The sequence below is a fragment of the Balaenoptera acutorostrata genome, chromosome 4 (genome assembly GCF_949987535.1).
Source record: "Balaenoptera acutorostrata chromosome 4, mBalAcu1.1, whole genome shotgun sequence".
NCBI lineage: Eukaryota > Metazoa > Chordata > Mammalia > Artiodactyla > Balaenopteridae > Balaenoptera > Balaenoptera acutorostrata.
Genome location: NC_080067.1, coordinates 57,019,486 through 57,041,090, shown reverse-complemented (window position 1 = coordinate 57,041,090; position 21,605 = coordinate 57,019,486). Strand labels below are relative to the sequence as shown.

At 38.9% G+C, this 21,605-nt stretch overlaps 1 protein-coding gene across 1 annotated transcript in view; it reads left to right on the top strand.

Moving 5' to 3' along the window:
- Positions 1 to 21,605, top strand: part of SPATA16 (spermatogenesis associated 16) — a 236,080-nt gene that overhangs the window by 187,878 nt on the left and 26,597 nt on the right. Inside the window, exons 7-9 of the mRNA XM_057544841.1 lie at positions 712 to 824; positions 12,328 to 12,492; positions 15,084 to 15,167. Of these exons, the coding sequence (XP_057400824.1) occupies positions 712 to 824; positions 12,328 to 12,492; positions 15,084 to 15,167 (362 nt within the window). The remainder of the gene's footprint in view (positions 1 to 711; positions 825 to 12,327; positions 12,493 to 15,083; positions 15,168 to 21,605) is intronic.

The following is a 21,605-nucleotide window of genomic DNA, read 5'->3' as shown; positions in this document are numbered from 1 at the left end:
CAAAACTATTGTATGAAATCAAACATATAGCCAATGACCACCTTAAATCACTTGGATTATCTGCCATTGTATTAATATCTGTTCTACTCTTTTCTTATGTAATTAACCAAGATCTCAGATCTCCTGAAGAGTATTATAGTTAAATGGTGCTCAGTAATTCTAGTTGAAACTTTCAAAAATCAAGTAAACATTCACATGGAGTTGAAGTCTCATACTTAAGGGCTGAATTCATGACCAGGTTGAATTTATCCCTTCAGCTCTACCCACATAATTAAGGATTTGTGTTTTGTCTGGCACTCTGTCCTCTGAGGCTTATCTCAGCTTCGAGCTACATTCAAAGTCAGTGCAATCTGCACACTTGAATAATACCTGGGAGGAACAAGACAAGAATCAGACACATTTATGATGACATTTTTTTTACAACTCAGGAAAAGCATATTCTGCAGAGAGAGGTGAATTGTTATAGGCTGTCCCGTAGATCTCTCAATCAAGAAACACAACAAAAGGAATAAATAGTAGTCTCTAAAGGGCAATGTCTCCTCATAGATCTTTCACTGTTATACTTCTGGTCTTTGAGATGTGACTTGTTTCTATACTAAAGATTTCATATCTATTAATATTGAGATATCTGTTTATAGCTTGCTAAGGAAAGCATTTTGAAATGGAAGTCTGGGAAAAAAAAGTATAAAAGTTTATTGTTACAATTTTTAGAACATAAAACTCCCTTCGGCCTGCTGACAAGAGAAGACACAGTGAGACACATGGAGACAATGGGGAAGCGAGTCTTGCCAATACTGGATTTTATTAGAAGCACCCAATCGAATGTAGGTATATAAGTCTTTTATATTTTTTCAACATATAAATATCAGACAATTCTAGAAGTATGGAAAGTTTATGGTGTAAATATTGCAAGTGTTGGAGGATTTTAGAAACTTTCACAGTAAATCTTATTTGTAAAACCCAGCAAAGTTTAGCTAATGATTTTATTCCTTTTATACTTTAAAATATATTAAACATAAAGCTACACTTTGCAATTTCCAGCATTTCTCAGGCTAGAGCCTTTTCTTTGTGGCTTCCTGATATCTAATTGAAGGTTGAACTGAATCTCTTGCTTCAAATCAATAACAGAAGTTTAGTGAACACAGTGCTTTCCCTATTTCATACATTTGGCTATTGCATATAACCATTTTGTTGCCTATACAAGAATTCAGAACATTAAAAGCTAGCTCCTCCACATCAACTGATAAATTGGATGCTACTCTAAACATTGGCAATTGATCTTTATTGCTATTGTTAACATCTTTACTGGAGTATAATTGCTTTATAATGTTGTGTTAGTTTCTGCTGTATAAAAAAGTGAACCAGCTATATGCATACATATATCCCCATATCCCATCCCTCTTGCGTCTCCCTCCCACCCTCCCTATCCCACCCCTCTAGGTGGTCACAAAGCACCAAGCTGATCTCCCTGTTGCTATGCACCTGCTCCCCACTAGCTATCTATTTTACATTTGGTAGTGTGTATATGTCCATGCCACTCTCTCACTTCATCCCAGCTTACCCTTCCCCCTCCCTGTGTTCTCAAGTCCATTCTCTACGTCTGCGTCATTATTCCTGCCCTGCCCCTAGGTTCATCAGAACCTTTTTTTTTTTAGATTCCATATATATGTGTTAGCATAGGGTATTCGTTTTTCTCTTTCTGATGTACTTCCCTCTGTATGACAGACTCTAGGTCCATTCACCTCACTACAAATAACTCAATTTCATTTCTTTTTATGGCTGAGTAATATTCCATTGTATGTATGTGCCACATCTTCTTTATCCATTCATCTGTCGATAGACACTTACATTGCTTCCATGTCCTGGCTACTGTAAATATTGCTGCAATGAACATTGTGGTACATGACTCTTTGAATTATCATATTCTCAGGGTATATGCCCAGTAGTGGGATGGCTGGGTCATATAGTAGTTCTATTTTTAGTTTTTTAAGGAATCTCCATACTGTTCTCCATAGTGGTTGTATCAATTTAGATTCCCACCAGCAGTGCAAGAGGGTTCCCTTTTCTCCACACCCTCTCCAACATTTATTGTTTGTAGATTTTTTGATGATGGCCATTCTGACAGGTGTGAGGTGATACCTCCTTGTAGTTTTGATGTGCATTTCTCTAATGATTAGTGATGTTGAGCATTCTTTCATGTGTTTGTTGGCAATCTATATATCTTCTTTGGAGAAATATCTATTTAGGTCTTCTGCCCATTTTTGGATTGGGTTGTTTGTTCTTTTTGCTATTGAGCCGCATGAGCTGCTTGTATATTTTGGAGATTAATCCTTTGTCAGTTGCTTCGTTTGCCAATATTTTCTCCCATTCTGAGGGTTGTCTTTTGTCCTGTTTATGGTTTCCTTTGCTGTGCAAAAGCTTTTAAGTTTCATTAGGTCCCATTTTTTTATTTTTGTTTTTATTTTCATTACTCTAGGAGGTGGGTCTAAAAGGATCTTGCTGTGATTTATGTCATAGAGTGTTCTGCCTATGTTTTCCTCTAACAGTTTTATAGTGTCTGGCCTTACATTTAGGTCTTTAATACATTTTGAGTTTATTTATGTGTATGGTGTTAGGAAGTGTTCTAATTTCATTCTTTTACATGTAGCTGTCCAGTTTTCCCAGCACCACTTATTGAAGAGGCTGTCTTTTCTCCATTGGATATTCTTGCCTCCTTTATCAAATATAAGGTGACCATACGTGCATGGGTTTATCTCTGGGCTTTCTATCCTATTCCAATGATCTATATTTGTTTTTGTGCCAGTACCATACTGTCTTGATTACTGTAGCTTTGTAGTATAGTCGGAAGTCAGGGCGCCTGATTCCTCCAGCTCTGTTTTTCTTTCTCAAGATTGCTTTGGCTATTCGGGGTCTTTTGTGTTTCCATACAAATTGTGAAATTTTTTGTTCTAGTTCTGTGAAAAATGCCATTGGTAGTTTGATAGGGATTGCATTGAATCTGTAGATTGCTTTGGGTAGTACAGTCATTTTCACAATGTTGATTCTTCCAATCCAAGAACATGGTATATCTCTCCATCTGTTTGTATCATCTTTAATTACTTTCATCAGTGTCAATAGTAGTCTGCATACAGGTCTTCTGTCTCCTTAGGTTGGTTTATTCCTAGGTATTTTATTCTTTGCAATGGTAAATGCGAGTGTTTCCTTAATTTCTCTTTCAGATTTTTCATCATTAGTGTATAGGAATGCAAGAGATTTCTGTGCATTAATTTTGTATCCTGCTACTCTACCAAATTCATTGATTAGCTCTAGTTGTTTTCTGGTAGCATCTTTAGGATCCTCTATGTATAGTATCATGTTATCTGCAAATAGTGACGGTTTTACTTCTTCTTTTCCGATTTGGATTCCTTTTATTTCTTTTTCTTCTCTGATTGCTGTGGCTGAAACTTCCAAAACTATGTTGAATAACAGTGGTGAGAGTGGACAACCTTGTCTTGTTCCTGATCTTAGAGGAAATGGTTTCAGTTTTTCACCATTATAAACGATGGTGGCTGTGGGTTTGTCATATATGGCTTTTATTATGTTGAGGTAGGTTCCCTCTATGCCTACTTTCTGAAGAGTTTTTATCATAAATGGGTGTTGAATTTTGTCAAAAGCTTTCTCTGCATCTATTGAGATGATCATATGGTTTTTCTGCTTCAGTTCATTAATATGGTTTATCACACTGATTGATTTGTGTATATTGAAGAATCCTTGCATTCCTGGGATAAACCCCACTTGATCATGCTGTATGAGCCTTTTAATGTGCTGTTGGATTCCGTTTGCTAGTATTTTGTTGAGGATTTTTGCATCTATGTTCATCAGTGATATTGGCCTGTAGTTTTCTTTTTTTGTGACATTTTTTTCTGGTTTTGGTATCAGGGTGATGGTGGCCTCGTAGAATGAGTTTGGGAGTGTTCCTCCCTCTGCTGTATTTTGGAAGAGTTTGAGAAGGCTAGGTGTTAGCTCTTCTCTAAATGTTTGATAGAATTCGCCTGTGAAGCCATCTGGTCCTGGGCTTTTGTTTGTTGGAAGATTTTTAATCACAGTCTCAAATTCAGTGCTTGTGCTTGGTCTGTTTATATTTTGTATTTCTTCCTGGTTCAGTCTCAGAAGGTTGTGCTTTTCTAAGAATTTGTCCATTTCTTCCAGGTTGTCCATTTTATTGGCATATAGTTGCTTGTAGTATTCTGTCATGATCCTTTGTATTTCTGCAGTGTCAGTTGCTACTTCTCCTTTTTCATTTCTAATTCTATTGATTTAAGTCTTCTCCCTTTTTTTCTTGATGCATCTGGCTAATGGTTTATCAATTTCATTTATCTTCTCAAAGAACCAGCTTTTAGTTTTATTGATCTTTGCTATTGTCTTTTTCATTTCTTTTTCATTTATTTCTGATCTAATCTTTATGATTTCTTTCCTTCTGCTAACTTTGGGGTTTTTTTTGTTCTTCTTTCTCCAACTGCTTTAGGTGTAAGGTTAGGTTGTTTATTTGAGATGTTTCTTGTTCCTTGAGGTAGGATTGTATTGCTGTAAACTTCCCTCTTAGAACTGCTTTTGCTGCATCCCATAGGTTTTGGGTCGTCGTGTTTTCATTGTCATTTGTTTCTAGGTATTTTTGATTTCCTCATTGATTTCTTCAGTGATCTCTTGGTTATTTAGTAGCATATTGTTTAGTCTCCATGTGTTTGTATTTTTTACAGTTTTTCCTGTAATTGATATCTAGTCTCATAGTGCTGTGGTCGGAAAAGATACTTGATATGATTTCAATTTTCTTAAATTTACCAAGGCTTGATTTGTGACCCAAGATATGTTCTATCCTGGAGAAAGTTCCATGAGCAGTTGAAAGTGTATTCTGCTGTTTTTGGATGGAATGTCCTATAAATATCAATTAAGTCCATCTTGTTAAATGTGTCATTTAAAGCTTGTGTTTCCTTATTTATTTTCATTTTGGATGATCTGTCCATTGGTAAAAGTGGGGTGTTGAAGTCTCCTACTATGATTGTGTTACTGTCGATTTCCCCTTTTATGGCTGTTAGCATTTGCCTTATGTATTGAGGTGCTCCGATGTTGGGTGCATAAATATTTACAATTGTTACATCTTCTTCTTGGATTGATCCCTTGATCATTATGTAGTGTCTTTCTTTGCCTCTTGTAATAGTCTTTATTTTAAAGTCTATTTTGTCTGATATGAGAATTGCTACTCCAGCTTTCTTTTGATTTCCATTTGCATGGAATATCTTTTTCCATCCCCTCACTTTCATTCCGTATGTGTCCCTAGGTCTGAAGTGGGTCTCTTGTTGACAGCATGTATACGGGTCTTGTTTCTGTATCCATTCAGCCAGTCTATGTCTTTTGGCTGGAGCATTTAATCCATTTACATTTAAGGTAATTATCAATACGTATGTTCCTATTCCCATTTTCTTAATTGTTTGGGGTTTATTTTTGTAGGTCGTTTTCTTCTCTTGTGTTTCCTGCCTAAAGAAGTTCCTTTAACATTTGCTCTAAAGCTGGTTTGGTGGTGATGAATTCTCTTAACTTTTGCTTGTCTGTAAAGGTTTTAATTTCTCCATCGAATCTGAATGAGATCCTTGCTGGGGAGAATAATCTTGGTTGTAGGTTTTTCCCTTTCATCACTTTAAATATGTCCTGCCACTCCCTTCTGGCTTGCAGAGTTTCTGTTAACCTTATGGGGATTTCCTTGTATGGTATTTGTTGCTTTTCCCTTGCTGCTTTTAATATTTTTTGTGTGTGTTTAATTTTTGATAGTTTGACTAATATGTGTCTTGGCATGTTTCTCTTTGGGTTTATCCTGTATGGGACTCCCTGTGCTTCCTGGACTTGACTGATTATTTCCTTTCCCATGTTAGGGAAGTTTTTGACTATAATCTCTTCAAATATTTTCGCAGACACTTTCTCTTCCTCTTCTTCTTCTGGGACCCCTATAATTTGAATGTTGGTGTGTTCAATGTTGTCCCAGAGGTCTCTGAGACTGTCCTCAATTCTCTTCATTCTTTTTTCTTTATTCTGCTCCCTGACAGTTATTTCCACCATTTTATCTTCCAGGTCACTTATCCGTTCTTCTGCCTCAGTTATTCTGCTATTGATTCCTTCCAGAGTATCTTTAATTTCAGTTTTTGTGTTGTTCATCACTGTTTGTTTGCTCTTTAGTTCTTCTAGATCCTTGTTAAATGTTTCTTGTATTTTCTCCATTGTGTTTATGAAATTTTGGATCATCTTTACTATCATTACTCTGAATTCTTCTTCAGGTAAGTTGCCTATTGCGTCTTCATTTATTTGGTCTTGTAGGTTTTTACCTTGCTCCTTCGTCTATGACATATCTTTTGTCTTTTTTTTTTTGATGGGTGGGGCTGTATTCCATCTTACTGGTTGTTTGGCCTGTGGGGTCCAGCACTGGAGTCTGCAGGCAGTTGGATAGAGCCGGGTCTTGGTGCTGAGATGAGGATGTCCGGCAGGCCTCACTCCAATTGATATTCCCTGGGGTCTGAGGTTCTCTGTTACTCCAGCAATTTGGACTCAGAGCTCCCACCACAGGAGCTCGGCCCCAACCTCCAGCTTGGGAACCAAGATCCTGCAAGCCAGTCGCTGGGGGTTCCTCCCATCCCCTTAGGTGTCTGTGGTCCCCCATCAGTGCCTGGTAGGTGCCCTAATTGTATGTAGACACGAATTCCGTGTCGTCCTAGTCTGCCACCTTGACTCTGACCTCCACCTGGCAATTGATCTTTATATACCCTTAAGGTAAATTATCTAATCCCTTTCTCCGACCCAGGGAAAATATGCCCTTTCTACTTTCAGTCTTTAAAAAAGCCCAAAATAAGATCTGATTTATGCTGTGCTATTTTACAAAATTTAAGCTCTTGTACTGAAAGTACATAAAGAGAACTCCTCATTAATGGGCTCTAAAGGCTGCAGATTTCCCCTTTTAAAATATTTTCCAAAAGGCCTTTAAGCTGAAAATTTTAAAGAATTCTTCTTTTGTGGCTTTAGTATTACATCATTGATTTGATGTTCTTACCTTACAAGGGGAACCAAGGGGGTTATCACAAACAGCTACTTAACATCTGTTCAGCAGTTTACCTGCTCAGTAACATTATTCAGCATTTTATAAAAGCTATAAAACCCCTAATTTATTTGCATGATTTGTAATTCTATGCATTACAAATTCAAAAGCACATTTTTACTGATTTTCCTCCCACATAGCTTCCCCTTCCTCACAACCGTGTTCCACTCAGTTATCTCCCCTATACTATTACTACTAAGAAATCCATCTCTACCTTAGTCATCTTGCACTGTCATAACAAAATAGCATAGACTGGATGACTTAACCAACAGAAATTTATTTTCTCACAGTTCTAGGGGCTAGAAGTCTGAGATCAGGGTGCCAACATGGTCAGGTTCTGACAAACACCCTCTTCCTGGCTTGCGGTCGGCTACTTTCTCTCTGTGTCCTAACATGGCAGAGAGCAAGCCCTCTGGTGTCAATTCTTATAAGAGCACTAATCCCATCATCAGGCCCTGCTCTCATGACCTCATCTAACCCGAATTACCTCCCAAAGGCCCCATCTCCAAATACATCACATTGGCCACTAGGGCTTCAACATAGGAATTTTGGGTGGACACAAACATCCAGTTTATAGCCATCTCATTGGCTCTATTGCAAGTTTTGGGTCCTGTTCTCCAATTCACAACCTCTTCCAGACACACACACACACACACACACACACACCCTCACCAACCACCCCATCCTAATTAGAGACATACACACACACATATCATCACTGTCATCATCAGGCTCTTGCAAGCAGTGGAAGCCTTGCTAGCAAGAACCATCACCATATTGTATTATTTCACCTCATCTGCACATGGCTAGCCTTGCAGTGCCAGCGTGCTGGATGTCGGGGAGGTAATCTGTCTATGCCCTGGCTCTTTGGGGTGATGCCCGCCATACCTTGCTACTTGTCAGGTACCCGCCACATCATCATCTGTTGCCAGCTCAGATCTCCCAGTGTGTTGCGAATGCAGGTTAGGCCAATCTAGGCATCATGCACTTTTTAAATGCTTTTAACACATTTTCTTCTCATGTTTCAAAGGGCATTCTGGCCACTTAGAAATGTGTATATGCATGTATCTTTATGTGTCCATAAAGGAGATTTGAAAACCATAATGAACAAGATTCTTAGCATGTAATGAATAACTCAGTCTTCTTTAGAATGAGTCAGCACCACCCACTTTGTTAACTGTGAGGGATTTCATCAACTTTCTTAAGTTTGCGTCTATGGGAAACAGTTTTTGGAAGACTGTCTCAAAGAGCTTTAATGAAATTGAAGCAAGTGAGCCCACAGGTACCCAGGGACCAGAAGAATATCCAAATATTGGCCTCTAGGTTTCTCATTATATGCCCAACCACAGGTTCATAAAGCAGGACTGAATAAAATTGGCTGCAAAGGTAACCTAGCTTAATGAAGCAAGAAATGAGTTGGTGAGCAGAAATTATTCCTACATGGTACAATTAATTGTGACCCAAGAATCCCTCAACAGTGTTTTTAGGATCCCCTGAGGTGTGTGTGTGTTTTTTTTTTTTTTTGTCAGATGTCAAATGCCATCCACTTGAGTATTTAGGCATTGCATTGTCCTTATTAGCTGTGACCCTAGCTTGTGACACCTATAGATGAAGACTTTTGTCCAAGGCTGTGCTCTGGCTGTGTAACCCTAGGATGTCACTTAACCTCTGAGCTGTTTTTTTCTCATTTATAAAATAAGCTGTTATCTGCCATGCTCACCTCCCAGAGTTGTGAGACCAAAAGTATATAATCCACATTGAAGCACTTTGTAAAGTATTAAGAATTTTTAAAGTTTTAATTAATTGTATTGGTTTTCATTTGCTATGACAAAAGGACTGTTTTATAGACCTTTCTTTTTCTTTATAAATGCTGTATACTTTGATATTACATACTCTTCTAAAATGAAGACTGTGCAAGTGTCCTGTGGATTTTGAATTCTTTTCCTTAGATCACTGATGCACTCAGATCTCCTCACAAAGGCAGGATTAGAGGTGTCATCTCTAGCCATGGAGTAGATCTACTGCCCATAGTAGGGCTTGCCAGGGAACATGAATTTTCACCTCTTGCTATGAGGTGGTAGAAAGAGTTGGTGAAGGAGACAAAGACATTCCTGGTATAATGTTTCTATGTCTCAGAAAATAATTCTCCTTTCACTCTGACACCAGTTTCCTTACCTTTATAGATTCTTTTGTTAGGCACACAGCACATGGCCAGACAAGAATGATTCTGGCATTTTCAGAGTTATTGTCTAAAATATTCTCCCACCTCCCTATCTGGTGTCTTTTAATCTCACTGAACATCAACCCCATTCAACCAGTAGCTCTGCTCTAATGGTATTTTTTCTTCTCTGGATCTTTGTACTAATTATTTCACGTGCTACTGAATGTTGCTGTGCTTTTCCATTCATTAACTTTACTGGCTGCTGTCAGTTTACACCTTATGTACTGTGCTTCCTGGGGTGTTAAAGAGTTAAAATAATAAAATCTCTTGCCTGGCATGAAGCTTCCTTCACAGGCTGACTTGCCAAAAAATGACCTAACTAACCAGGTTTTGCATACCTTGTTAATTTTACTTTTAATTTCCTCCAAGTAAAGCAAAAAAATTGTTTATATATGCACATTGGAAATGAACAATAATATATGTTTCCTACCCCTTTTCTTTGCAATTAATGTTTCTATATGTTATGTCAAACGGAAATACATTCCCAATACTTGGGCTCTGCTTTTCAGCAGTATTATACTGTGCCACTTATTTTCCAAACATTCATCCATACCTGCTAGTAAATCTAGACAACTCTCTGGCTGAAGCTTTCATTTGAACTTGCTATTTACCTAACCTTCATTGTACCTGTGTGAGGTTTTATCTTCAATCTTGGCCACTTTATTACACTCTCTCCAGCAGCTAAGGAGCTCTTTGATCACTTCTGAAGTCTCATTGAGAGGGCTACTTCCCTTTAGATTTAGCCCTTGCTAGCATTAGATGTGAGCTAATTCCTTCATTTTTCATTATTTCCTTGATTTTCTTAAAGCAACAGCATTAAAGCATTCCTGCTGGCATTTATTAATTTTTATTTCTTTTTCACTTTATCTCTCAAAAGCCCCAATCTTGTATAGGTAAAATATTAATCTGTAGTTTCCTGATGACCAAAACGGCATTTGGCTTGGGGGGCGGGGGGGACGATTAGCAGTCAACTGTATCCTTTCCCTAGTGTCCTATTCATAAGGAGCACTTCCTGTTTTGCTATGCATCCAACAATCAAGCTAACAAAGCACCACTGCCTTCCACTATTTTTATTGTCCTGATGTTTTGGAAAATTACACTGATAGATTATGTTTCCAAGCAGGCCGCAGTTGTTTCTGCACTTTGGAGTTGAGTCACTACACCACTTTCCTACAACCAGCCCCATTGTTTATTTTAAAGAAGGACAAAGAAAGTAATTTTTCTTCGGAAAGAAAACTGTTTCTCCTGCAACTTGCTTTCCTCTATTTGACAGTATCCATTGTTTAGCTACATGTTTAAACTCAGTGGGTAGGCTGGCTATTTCTTCAATTCAGAGAAGGGATCTCAAATCCACAATTTGTAGTCATTGCTCCTATAGGTTTATAGGTTTTCAGATAAATGATTAATTGGAAAGAACAAATTAGCAGGGATAAAGAGACATTAGTCAAATGGCAGAGATAGATGTTAGGAAGAAATACAGAAAATACAATGCAACAGTGCTCAACCTTTCTTTATTACCAAGATTCTAGGAAAGCGCCAAATTCTAGAGGTTGGTGTCAATCAAGATATGTGTATGACATTTCAGAAAGGACTGCCTTCTAAATTCAAGTTAAAATTTCGATGCTCTTTAGTAATGCTAGTTTCTAATAATTTTTCTCCTTAGAAGAGAATATTTTAAGAAGGAAGAGTCACGTCTGCCTTCTCTAATTTCTGGGGAAAAATCTGTTTTATAAGTATGCACAAACTAAAATAGTCCTTGTGCAGATACTAAGCTTTAAGGTAGTAGTTTATTCTCCAACTTCTGTTTGAGATATTTGAATATTTGATATTTGAATATTTGAATTTTTGTATAGCTAAAATTCATATTTCTAGGGCCACATATCAAGAGATTGTGATTCACTGAGTAAGGTCCAAGACTCTTCCTAGTTAACCAACAAGCCTAGTAATTCTGGTGCAGGTGGTCAAAGAGGAAACCTCCACTCCCCGACCACGTAAAAGGATGCTGGGCATCTAGGCTTCCACTTCTGAGCACCAAGATTCAGAATGCCATCACCAAACTAAATCCTCCTGTGACTTCCCATTTCTCATCACCCTCCAAACATGACAGGAACCCTTAGATGCCCCCTTATGTCAGAAGTACTGTTTCCTAAACAGAAATGTGAGAATTTTATGATAAACTTTGTCTCACCTATCAAGCAGTACAATTTGTATTAAACTTTTTAGAGAAGGTAACCTGTCCTCTCTATGGCTGGCAGTAGCAAACACAGAGGTAGACCACCTTAATTATAAGTGTGCCCCATTTTAAGAAAGCCCAAAATACCAGTAGATTCTTGGGGCTTGGTGTTCCTTATAAGTGCACAACAGTCTATTTCAAGATGGACCATGTCAGTTGCTGGAATGGTCCTAGGACCCAGAATAAATCACTAGAATGCCACAAGGAGAGGAGCCAGAGTCCATGGCCATCCAATGAGAACTAAAGATAAAAGTAGAGCTGGAGGTTTAATGTAAGCCACTGGGCTAGACAGAAATCCACTTGCATAACATTTTTCAGGATTCAACTTGCATAAGAAATCTTCCTTTGTATAAACAAGACAGCGGGCAACTCTTAAGTCTTATGATGCCTTGGTGACATAGATAAAGTCACCCCCGCTAAATGGACACAGCTCTGTGGGATCCCCACTGGGAGAGTGGAGCTCAGGTTCAATTTCAGTCCTTCTTTTCCCCTCATCCCAGATTCCTTAGGCAGGGCCACCTGCAAATCCTTCTCAACAGTCCTGCCAAGCGTTCCCTTTTATATACCAATACATTCATCTGTTTGAAGGAAGGGTACAGACAGTTCTCTAAAATAATAGAAGAAAACATTTATTTGCACTAGATACCATTACTTCAGAGGAGCTAAATATGTTATTACAACGAGACCTGACTTCAATCCCCGGGGAGAGGTTATTTCTGTGGTTTTGTTCTAAAACATTTCCTTCTACTGGGAGACTAGGGGAGTTTTCGTGCGTGGTCAGGTGTGATGGAGAAGTTGCAATATGCCAGCCTCCTCAGCCAGCTGCAGAGAGTAAAGGAGCAGTCCCAGGTGATCAATCAAGCAATGGCCGAGCTAGCAACCATTCCCTATCTACAGGACATCAGTCAACAGGAGGCGGAATTGGTAAGCATTTGTTTTTCTTTGTTTAAGGCTTTCACAAGCCCTGAGCCAATACAAGAGTGATATGGTCTGAAAAAGAATGTGACAATAAATGCAGTCCCAGGGCAAACTCCCCAACCCTCATGAAGCATTCTGATGAAGAAACTGGAAAATGTAGAAATGTGTGTGTGTGTGTGTGTGTGTGTGTGTGTGTGTGTGTGTGTGTTTTATTTGCCCACCCTGACTAGCTTCCTTTTTTTTTTTTAATAGCAAGACCTTTGTGATGTATGAAAATATGGAAGAGGGCTGATTATTCATATTTTGAGTCAGGCTTTTTTGTTTCAAGTAAAGTGAAATTTTAATACATTGTTTCTTAACTCCAAGATATGTTAATACAGGATTCTCTTCAATGGAAAAGTAAGAGGAAAAAACAGTAATTGCTGGATAGAAAACTGACCCTACAAAATCATCCATAGAATTTTCTTATTTACCTCTAATGTCACATGTATGTTGGCAGTGCCAACACTCGCACGCATACGTAACATTTAGTTAAGAGAGCTGTCTTGAGGGGAAAATGTAGTCAAATGGTGGGTGTTTTTTTTTAACTGAATTGACCAGTTAACTCAGAAAACACAGAGCCTCTCAAAACCTAGTCCAAGAAATATCTTATAGAACAAATCTCCAAACAGGTGTGTATATTATAACCATAATTTATATTAGAAACAATAGCACCTCGTTTGAAAAACAATTAGTAATCAGTGTGCTGGCCATTCAAGGAAAGGTAAAATTCACTCCATATAAAGCTCCTAATGTGCTGCTGGGAAGGGCTCTTTGAGCTCTAATTGAATGTAGCGAAAACTAATTATAGACCTGAATTGAATTCACATAGCAAGGAGGAGAATAACCCAAACTCATCACCTGTAATTTTCAGATAACTAAAGGAACCCTCCCTCTTTGAGCTTTTAAAGTTGTTACAAATTAATCAAGAAATGAACTGCCAACATTTATAATGTTCATCTGAACCTGTAAAAGTATATTAAATAAATATTGATATTCAAAGTAAGCATATAAAACTGAGTAGCCAAACAATAAAACTACACATACTAAACATTAAAACTATGAGAAAAAAAAGTCTATTAGTCAAGAATTTACTAAGTCAAAACTGGCAATAATACTTTCTAAACCTGTATGGTTATGTGCACAGAACACCTTCTAAAAGGCTGTGTTTATCCTACCATTCATAAGGCATTCAGGAGTGCAGTAAGTGTGGAGCTTTCAAAGTGCATATTATAGCCAATTTTAGATGATTAATGCTCCTCTGAGATAAAAGAGAGCGAAGAAAATGTTAATTTAAGAAGCTGGCACAATGTTGATCCTGTCTTCCTGAAAAGCACATTCAAGATTTAAATGAAAAATACAAGGGAGTTTTCTGCACTTAGGTCTTCTTAACCACACATCTGCAGCCTTCTTTTTTCTGGAAATACTTATATTTCCTAAATATACACAAAGAGCACAAAACTAGCATTATTAACATCGCTAACTAATGTGTTAGTGCAACATTCCACTACCTGAAACCTTGGAAAACAGGATTTCATGGGATATTTTCATAATTTATATACCTACTAGAAAAAAAAGTAAATGTATAGGGATGTATATGTGCAAGCCAAATATTTAAAAATCATGTATCTTGCAAGGGTTCATCACCTTAAGTAATAGATTTTACTTTCCAGCTTCCAAGCATAGGTTAACCTAGATACAAATCCTCGAAATACCTTTTATCACGCTATATAAACAGTGACTACTCAGTAGAAGAGTTTTGAATGACTCGACCCTCTACCCTCCTGCTTAAGCTCTGCAACATCTAAAGAACAGAAAGATTATCTAAGGGTTCATAATGTTTGACGCCATGGTGAACTGAACTGGTATATGTTCTTTTTCAGAGAACTTTCTTTTTTAGCTTTGAATATCACCTGGCTTCATGTGGCCTCATTACTTTGCAGACACATATAAAGTGTGTGTATAGGATTATTTTAAATTGGAATATGGCAGTTCGGGGCAAAGGGTGGAATGTTTTAAACTTGCCTTTGAAATGGAACCTAAAAAAGTTATCCTGGTTATTTTGAAATTTTAGAAAAGGAAAGAATAGTAAAAGAACTAAAATGAGCTAGATCCTTTAAGAGGCAATAAAACAATACAATTTTAGTATGGTCCTCTGGTGAGCTTTTGCATGATGCCTAGAATTATGATACATTAGCCTCAGGAGAAAATACTAAGATGTGTTCATGTACTACATGCCATTTCCTGAGAGAATTAACCACCACCTTCATTCTTTACAACCCAGATCCGTTTTTACAAAACATCAGCACTTACTACATTAAAACCTATATGTTTTCTACAAATTTTCAAGAATCTTTCCATTGTTTCAGTATTTTATATCTGCAATAATACTTGGTAATGACTGAAGCAGAGATTAGGTGGCAGTGTTCATTGTTGGAAAGTTGAGTAATAAAATCATCAGCGTACAAATGATTTTTTAATTAGGTTTTAATCTGTGTATTTAGAGAAGTTATTTCTGTGTGACTTCCACACTGATAATTTTTATCTTGGTGCCACAGCTGCAGTCACTAATGGCAGATGCTATGGACACCCTTGAAGGAAGAAGAAACGATAAAGAACGTGTGTGGAATACAATTCAAAAGGTAAAACTTTCAGCTGAAGGAAAAAGACATATTATTCTCAAAGAAAATGTCCATCTTGGGTCAAATCTGTTTAAAAGATAAAAAGAAAAGGAAATTCCTTGGGTTGTTTTATTGGTTGTTTTCTTTTTAAAATAAATGCAGCTCTCTCCCTGGAAGTGTAGCCAAAATCAAATATGGATTTATTTAATCTGTTTCCTAAGGTCTGCTGCTTTTCTGACCGTGGTCATATGCTTTTATGGGTCTCTTATCACGCTCATTTTCATATTCTATTTTCGTTATCTGCTCCTTCATTATTGGTTATTATAGATATTTTTAAAGCCCTTTCATCAATGTTTTAGTTCGCTCCCCAACCCTTTCTCCCATAATTGTCACTTGAGGAATAACGGCTACATTTCAGGGAACTACAAATGAACTAGCACATTGATGTTTGGGGTGAAGGAGTAACATACGGGTTGTTAGAAGTAGAACATCCCTTCATTGGTTACCTGAGTTATGCAAAACAAGCACTGAGATGCACCTGGCCCCAGATACTCGGGAGACTCGTGTGATACCACGGGCCCCTCTGGCAATGCAGGAAGGAGTAAAGTCCAGCTGGGTCTCCAGTCCAGCTAAAGGTGATAAATTCTGATCACTCTACTCCCCACTCAGTCTCCTCCAATCACGGTAAGAACCCACAAAGGGAGAACTGGTGTCAGGAGATGTGAAGAAGCCTTCAGTTTAAGAGGTAAAGTCAGCCATGAGGGATTCCAATGCATCTGCAGAAATGTGTGTCTTCTGTAATGAATTCAGAGGCCCTATGATAAATGCATAGAACAGAAATCAACTGAACTCAGCAAATATTTGTTGGATATCTACTGTGCCTGAAAGAACACTGTATGTTAAGGATATTGTGCTGGACAAGACAGACACAGCCCCTGCCTATATGGGCCTAACCATCTAGGAAAGAAGACAGTTATTAAACAGCTACTTATAAGTTTACTATTATATTTAAAAAGTGGATGTTCAATGATCTGTGGGAACAAAGAGAGGAATATAATCTGGTCTGAGAGATCAGAAAATCCATCTCTGAGAAAGTGATATTTATAAAACATTTAAAGGATAGTAGTAGTTATCAGATGAAAAGGGAGATTTCTACACAGAGGAATAAGTTTGTACCAAGAATGCTAAGAAAGCATGGCAAATTCAAAAACTGACAAAGGAACGAGGAACCTATTTCAAAATGAAGTGCATAGGCAGAAGAAGTCAAATCACAGAAGGTCTTAAAAATTACGTTAAGGATTTTTTAAGGATTTGGTCTTAAAAACTATGTTTTGGGAAGTATTAATATTTATCTGATAAATATTTTTGAGACATTGCTAGGGCTGTAGTGGGAAAACAGATTGGGGCTACAGAAATTTGGGGAGGTCAGTTATAAGGAGGTGACTTGATGTACAGTGGTGGGCACAGAGATGGAGAGAAGCAGACAGATGTAAGAAATATTCAGGAGGCAAATCTACAGGCCTTATTCTCTGATTGCATATGGGAGTTTAGAAAAAAGAAAAGGTTAGAATGATGCCCAGACATTGGGCTTGAGCCACTAGGCGGGGAATAGGAAGAGGTTCGCTGGTGCAAAGGAAGGAAGGAAATACTTCAACGAAGCAGCTTTTGGCTGAGAACATAAACTCTTTCAGAGTCCACAGAGACCACACCAGGTATTTGAAAGGGAATTTAATAAACAGAATGGTTAACTGGGTATGAAATAGGTAACTGAAAAGGAAACCAATAATTCATCACCAAGGAAGCAATTAAAGGAAACAGCTACCACCCCCTAGGGCTGGAGAATCAAACAGAAGAGGTTGCAATTACTAAAACTTAGAAACTTGGAGCAGGGACCTGGCTGGGCCAAAACTCACATCTCCTACTAGGAGGTGCTATTTAGCTGGTGCTAGTGTCCCTGAACTTGGAGGAGGGGTCGTGAAGGGCTGAGACAGACTTCTGAGGAATGGGCACTAACTCACTGGTGCTGATGGGGAGTGAAAGAAGGCAGTTTTAATGGGGGTAATCTGGCAACTTTTGGAAAAACTAGATTCCACTGCTACTACAGAAAAGAATGTATATTTCTGGAGCAAAGAAACTTTGCTGAATAGATGCTCATGAAAACTCCAAGCAGACAGGAAGTCCGTAGCAAATAACCAGGAAGCAGCAAGTCCCTCCTTTCTCCTTGGGTTTTACAGTGTCCCTCTATTGACCCCTATTGATGGAGACAAAGATCTGGCAAAACAGAAATGGGGTTTCCAGAGTTCCAGTCCCAGCATCAAAGAGCTAATTACAGAAGGGTGGGTTTGGAGTTAAGAGACAATAGTCTAATAACTAGCCCGAATGTGCACTGAACTTAGGGTGCCGGCAAGATATCCAAGGTGAAGTACAGGAGTCTGGAGTTCTGAATAGAAAATTGAATAGAGATAGAGTTTTCTAAGTCATTGGCAAATTGGTGGTAACTGAAATCATTTGAGTGGATGACACGGCAGAGAAAGAGCATATAATAAGAAGAGAGGCTTGAGGAGCGCATTTCAAATTTAGCAGGAGACTAAGAAGGAACGGCAGGACGAACTGGAGCTAGAGGTAAACGAAATCCAACGCTCATGAGAGTCAAGCAATATAATTAAATATTTCTGCTGACTATAGGAATAATTGTTTAGCACAGGGGGTAGCAAACTACAGTTCACAGGTCAAAACCAACCAACCACTTATTTTTGTAAATAGAGTTTACTGCACACAGCCATGCCATTCACTTAAGTATCATCTATGTCACCTTGGCCAAGTTGAGTAGTTGCCACAAAGACCATGTAACTCACAAAGCCTAAAATATTTACTATCTGACCCTACACAAAAAGTCTGCTGTACCCTTATACCCTGGTTTAAAGCATTATCCCTCCCAGAAATATTTGCATTTGTACAGTAAATATTTATATTTGCAAATCCAAGAGATAACAGAATAGTCCAATTATGAAATTCCAAGGACTGGCCAAACAGGTGGAAGAGTGATTGACATTTGTCTATACCTGTCTGCATCTTGTAGACAACCACCAGTTTCACCTCTCTCTACACTAGTGTTCTGATGCCCACATTCATAGGAGCATTTAGCCCGCAGCTTCCCGCTTTGCCCTTACTGCAGTTATCTATTGCTGTGTTAAAAATCATCCCAGGGCTTCCCTGGTGGCGCAGTGGTTGAGAATCTGCCTGCCAATGCAGGGGACACGGGTTCGAGCCCTGGTCTGGGAAGATCCCACATGCCGCGGAGCATCTAGGCCCGTGAGCCACAGCTACTGAGCCTGCGCGTCTGGAGCCTGTGCTCCGCAACAAGAGAGGCCGCGATAGTGAGAGGCCCGCGCACCGCGATGAAGAGTGGCCCCCCGCTTGCCGCAACTAGGGGAAGCCCTCGCACAGAAACGAAGACCCAACACAGCCAAAAATAAATATAAAAATAAATAAATAAAAGATTACTATTAAAAAAAAAATCATCCCAAATATAATGGTTTAGAAGGACAACGTTATCTCTCACAGGTCTATGTGTTGACTAGACTTAGCTAGGTGGTTCTTGCTCAGTGTCTCTCATGCAGTTCAATCTCGTGGCTTCTGTGCCTGGGGCTGGAGGAGTCACCTGAAGGCTAAAATGAACTGGACTCAAGACGGTTCACACATGTGGTGACAGCTGATACTAGTCAGCTGAGACACTGACCGGAGTGCCTAAATGTAGCCTCTCCATGTGAATTAGGCTTTCAACAGCACAACAGCTGGGTTCCAAGAGGAAGTACCTCGAGAGAAAGGAAGTATTTAAAAACCACCAGTCCTCTAAAAGGCTAGGCCCAGAACTGGCATAGCAACTGCCACCATATTCTATCGGTCAAAGCAGTCACAGGCCAGCCCAGAATCAGGGGATTGGAGAAACAGATTCCAATTCTCCAAGGAGGAGTGATATGTGCATTTGTGGAAAGAATGACATGATAGCATCCATCGTGGAGATAAGCTTTAGCAGTAGAGCCATGGATCAGGGTCCCAGGCTGGAAAACATACCTGCAAGCAAGCAGGAGTCAGGAGAATAGTCAAGTCAAGGCCTCTGAGACTGGAACACATCAGAGCCACTCAACCCGACCACTGGGTATCTAGAAAGACTCCCTGGTGAGCAGCCAATCTTTCCAAATTAAAAGCCCTGGTAATGATCCTAGCTTTCTAAATGGAAGCTCCTGAGAGGTCTTTAGGAAGATGTGAATGGGAAGGAACGCAGTGCCAAATTTTTCCCAAGGGCTTTTAATTTGGTCAATGTGACTCGACAAAGCATGATCATATCACTTTCAGACGATTCCAGTAGCAAGTAAGTAATTTCCTTTTACTGCTACAGAGTTAATTTGCGTGTGCAGGAAAAAAATAATAATTTTTTAAAAAGCTAATTGTACAAGCTACACTGTGTTCTGAGCCCACTAGAAGTTGATATCAGCATCACCACCTCTGAGATCTGTTATCTGTAATAGAAACAGCTGTTGTACCTAATGAAAACACTTGAAATTTTCATCTGAAGCAGAATTATAGCAGCACCTCCTAGTTCCACGGAGTTTAAGGGTCTGTCAGAATCCCCATTACCTAACACAATTTTCAGGGCTCCACTTTGTTACAGGTCTATAAAAAGACTGTCAAGATGAAGCCTGATTCATGAGTGCTGACCTCCTGTCTATATTTTGTTATCTTTGAGATTTCTCTAAGAACCCAGAAAGAGAAAGAATGAGACAATTGTGGGCTTTTTTCCTGATTCAACAGAACTAAAATACTGTGTATTCTTTATAGAGTTTTAGGAAAGTGGCTCTTGTTTTTGTTTGGCTTTACAGAGTATTGGCTTTCCAGTAATTAATTCCAGAAAGATATATGTATGTTGGTTTAGCTGTGCAAATACAAAAATAAGCAGATTGTGTCAAAAAAAGGGTAAATTTTCTTGTGTTGGAAAGTCCCATGCCATGACAGGACTCTTTAAATAAGAGTATCACACTTTGCTTAGTTTTAGTCTGTAACAAAAATAGCTGAGAAAACACACCCTTCTGAATATCCCACAGGTCCTGTTATCACACTGCTCATTCCTGCATTCAGTGATTCGGGCAGACACTGTCCTAGATGCTGGAGATACAGCAATGAAAAAGCAGTGCCCTCACGATGTTTGCATTCTGCTAGAGAAAAGTAGGCAATAAACTACCTAAAGAAATATGGAATATAAGTAATAAATGCCATGGCTGGAGAAAGCAGGAAAGGAAAATGGAAAGTACAAGATGACTGCAACTGCAATAGAATACTCAGGGCAGGATTCACCGAGGTGATAACTGAACAAATATCTGAAAGAAATGCAAACCATGCAAATATCTGGTGAGAAGCATTCCAAGTAAAGGAAACAGCAGACTCAAAACCCTGAGACTGGAGAGTGCCTGGCACGTACAAGGATCCGCAAGGGGGGCAAGGTGACTGGAGTAGAATGACATGAGTAATACGAGATGAAGTGAGAGAGCAGAGGAGGTAATGTTTTGTCAAACAGAAGAACAAAAAACACTCTAAGCTGCTGAGGTGAGAAGAGATGGAAGGGGGCAAGGGTGGAATCAGGAAGACGAGTTAGGAGGTTACTGCAATGTTACCGGAGAGTAATAACAATGGCTGGAAGCCAAGGTTGCGTGGCTTGAACCTTGAACCTAGATAGTGGCAGTGGATATGAGAAGTGGTCTGATTCTGTCTTCTATCCATAAGAAGAACAAAGACTTATTTACAGGGAGGCTAGTACAGTAAAAAGCACCCTGAACTAGCGATTCAGAGACCTGGGTCTGTCACACATTAGCTCAGAAGCCACATCCTTTCTCTAGACCTCAATTTTTTCATCTGTAAAATAAAAATATTGAGCTAGAAGATTCAAAATCCCCTCCCAGCTCTGAATAAATGGGTCTTTTGAAAGCCAGATCATCAAAATGAAAGAAGAGTTCATGTTTACCGAGCTCTTAATATGGGTCAACACTCTCCTATTACATACACCAACTCACTAACCCTCACATAAGGTAAAAGGTATAATTTATTAAACAGAGAAGTTTACCAGTTTTCCTAAAGTCACACAGCCAGTAAGTGGTAGAACCAGGACTTGATTTGGCCTTAGAGCCTAATCTCTTTCTTGATAGAAGCCCAAGCTTTGTGCAACCTGAAAAAGCCCAACTGACCACCATTGTTTTATATATGGCTGAGCGTTCAGGTGTAAAGCCAAATGGGGAATTATGATGGCCTCCAATCAAAGTGGAATCTGGCCATAAACTAGCCCAGTTTGTCTGTCTTCAATTCTCAAAATAAAGTTCTCTCAATCTGAGCCAAAGAAGTCACTAAGGAATTTTCGGTTTAGTCTACCTTTGTGATCCGCCCATATAGGATCCTCCTCCTCTGTACCTT